This window comes from Electrophorus electricus, chromosome 1 (assembly GCF_013358815.1).
Source record: "Electrophorus electricus isolate fEleEle1 chromosome 1, fEleEle1.pri, whole genome shotgun sequence".
NCBI lineage: Eukaryota > Metazoa > Chordata > Actinopteri > Gymnotiformes > Gymnotidae > Electrophorus > Electrophorus electricus.
The window spans coordinates 5,367,501-5,370,833 of NC_049535.1; the positions used below are offsets into that span (position 1 = coordinate 5,367,501).

General features: G+C 39.3%; 1 protein-coding gene across 1 annotated transcript in view; it reads right to left on the bottom strand.

The window, feature by feature from the left end:
- Positions 1 to 2,804, bottom strand: part of ntrk3b (neurotrophic tyrosine kinase, receptor, type 3b) — a 78,218-nt gene extending 75,414 nt beyond the window's left edge. The window contains exon 1 of the mRNA XM_027004547.2: positions 2,252 to 2,804. Coding sequence (XP_026860348.1) covers positions 2,252 to 2,499 — 248 coding nt within the window. The 5' untranslated portion in view covers positions 2,500 to 2,804. The remainder of the gene's footprint in view (positions 1 to 2,251) is intronic.
- Between the last annotated feature and the right edge of the window lie 529 nt (positions 2,805 to 3,333).

Consider the following 3,333-nt stretch of genomic DNA (forward strand, 5'->3'; position numbering starts at 1 on the left):
TGTCTAAAGAGCAATCAAATTAAATAACACATGAATAGGCAAACCTGTAGAGACTTCCTATCTTCCCAACTGTTTCATAACCCACCTGCTGTCATCCATGATTTTTCACTGGTGTGCCAAAACACTCACATTCTAACAGACCCCTCTTCTCTATTCTCAAATCTGACAGAAACATCACATTTGTCATGAAATACCATTTAGCAACCCACAATACAGACAAATAGAAAATATCAAATATAGAGTTATCAAATAGGTACGACACATTTACTCAAGTTCTCAACTGCTGTTCTGGGAGCTGTCCACGGTGCTGAAAAAAGTCAAACGATCATTTTCTCTCATGTCAGTAACCACATTTTGCATTATTTTCTAAAGATGATTAATACCCTACAAATGTTCAGTGCTCCTTTGATACATTTATATTTAAACAGTTGAGCTATACTTGAAGCATTTGGTGATTTGTCATGTCATTCCTTGAATGCCTCAGGGTTGTAATCCTAAACAGGACTACAACAGTGGCAGTTCTGGCATGAATATAATCACTGATTTTTTTTAAATTCACTGCATGCATTCAGAAATATAAATAATGCATTGGTTTTCATGATAAATACTTTACTCTTGCTTTGATAATAATTTATCCCAATGAGTAAAGCACATTAGCAGATCTCTGGGGAGCACCCAAATGAATTAAATGGCTACCATGCAGTACACTATAATCAGTTAGGTTTCAGCACCTGGAGAGTTTAGTTGTAGCTTGCCTCGTAACACAGGGTCAGCTGACCTGTTAGCATTCCATGACTGCTGCTCCGGTGGGGACACCCTGCTGTCTTTTCTATGCTTGACTAAGACGGTCCTTTTGAGTAGCTTGCCATTGTCTTCACATGTCATTCTTTGAATTACACTGCAAGAGCTACAGGTGGTCCTCTGCCTCATGCATGCAACCTTTCTTTTGCACAGGAAGCAGCATTTCGAGGCAACTGCACCCTAACCCATTAATAATCTATAGGGGTGTACCATGGTACAGTCATTGGTACTCTTTTCCAGCTACACCAACAAAGTGGTTACTTAGTAACAACTTTAAAGATAGGCTTTCTGAGAACACTATATTGATGGGCTATGTACCAAAAATCAAGAAAATATTTTAGCATTTCCTGTTGTCTAAAATCCGCCGTGAATTCTAAGAGGGCGTGCAAAAAAGGAAAGGACCTGAGACTGCTAAAGACAAACAGATGACCTAAACTACCGTTTTCCAGTCCTGCCTCCTACTGGAGACAGGAGACTTGTTGCTGACTGGAACACAATTATGTAATGTAGTGTAATTTAAGCATTTCAAATGAATACATTTTCTGCAAATAAAAATTATTGCTGCTGTTTTAGTGAAATAAAAAAACTATCATCAACAAATATATAATCTAATTCATATAATCTATTAGAATTTCCTGATCTACCAGTAAAACTAACCAATAGAACAAGCTGTATTATTTTTAGCACAGTATTTTATTTTGTTTTTTTATTGGGATGGTTTAAGGGCAATTGCAGTCAAACCCATGGCTGTGCCCGACCATAATCTTGTAATACAACAGTCTTTGGATTGAGATGGAGAAACGTGAGTAGACAGTTCCAGCTCTTATGAAGGCGAGGGACCATCTCATTCCGTTCCTACCATATTAGGTAGTCTACAGCAAGTAAAAAAAAAATTACAATCAAAAACGGAAATAAGGCACGTGTCGTCAGCCTACGTTGGTTTTGTCGCATTGACATGAAACTTCAGTTAAAGCAAAGAGAAGCTAGTATGCTAGAGTCCGGACGTCATTCCAATAACGCTATAAGCACTATAAGATCAAAACGTAGCCTATTTAAACGAGGAACGAATAACGTTTGACAGTGAGCGACTGCGGCGACCTCTCAGCAGCAAATACAACGCAATTTGATGTTGTCTCTACATCAAAGACATCAGCAGCTAAATGTTTTACAATTATATCAATAGACATAGAGCCAAATAAACTACAGTTCAGACGGGCTATTCCTGCCATATAGGATGGTTCTCTAATAAAATATTTAATATTTTGAAAAGCTTGTAGAAAGAACGTAAACAGAACTTAAAAATCGGCTTCTCACGTCCTGTGTATATTTCACGATAGTGAATGCTTTCTCGTAACCAAAGTTAATGTATGCTAGTGGGTTACCAAAAATAACCGGGCTCCAGGAGAAATTCGCGGTCATTTACCGCAGCAGGGAAAAAATAACTACTTACATGGAGGTGATGTTCCTGAAGAGGTCCTCAATGTCGTTGCTGCTACTGCCATTGCTGCCTCCAGTATCTTGTAGCGCGAGGAGGGGAAAGAAATTCCCACTGTCGGACTTATTGCAATAGATCTCAGTAGGTGAACAGCTGCAGGTTGGCGGGCAATCTAACATTGAGCTGAAATAGCCTTGAAAGATGCTTGAAAGAAACAAAATCCTTAAGCCACAAAGTCGTAAAGAACAGAACCATACATCCATGACTTTAGGTCCAACCGGGTTGATGCCTCCGTGCTCTGGTAACAAACGGAAAATATGTGGTGAGTCTGAATGCGTTTGGCTACATAAGAGCGCGCGCGCCTATGGACATTATGTGTGGGTGAGAAACCTCAACTCCTTAATTTTTTGTAGACTATTCCGTCATGAAAACAATATCTGAAAATGCGACCGTTCCACTCGGGTTTTCACTCATGATAAAATGCCCGGTGTTTCGGTTACCGTTAGCTCCGACCGTGCTGAGGAACCGAATGATGCACTGGGTACTTGTAGAATCGGCAAGTTCGTGATTTGAGCATGAAGACCCACCTACCGGGCAGAATTAAGACTGACACCTGCAAGAAACTGGGATATCATGACTGCGAACTGACGTCGTGAGAATCGAAAGTCATCACGCAAACAAAACAGGAAGGAGGAGGGGGTCTAATGATGATTATTGACTTGCATTAAAATATTTTTCTTTTCTAGCTTGTAAATAAAAAGGTAGCTAATCAACCAACTATTCAACTCGACTTCGACGGCATGATGTCATACTTACTCCTACATGCAGTGAGATTTTTTTACTAATCTACTTTTTGTTGGGTATTTCGTACTGCACAAGTTCATTTTATTTGACTCACATCGAGGCTTTCAGGTCTATAAATAAATTATCATGCGAATCTATTTGCAGAGTTTCCCAAACTGAGTAAAGTTGCTACTTTGAGGAAAAAAAGGAATCCAACGAAACATGCTCCTGTATAAGGCATCAAATCCTATCAGGTGAAGAGATTAAACATTAATATACCCGTGACTACAAAAGTCCATAGGCAATTTATATGG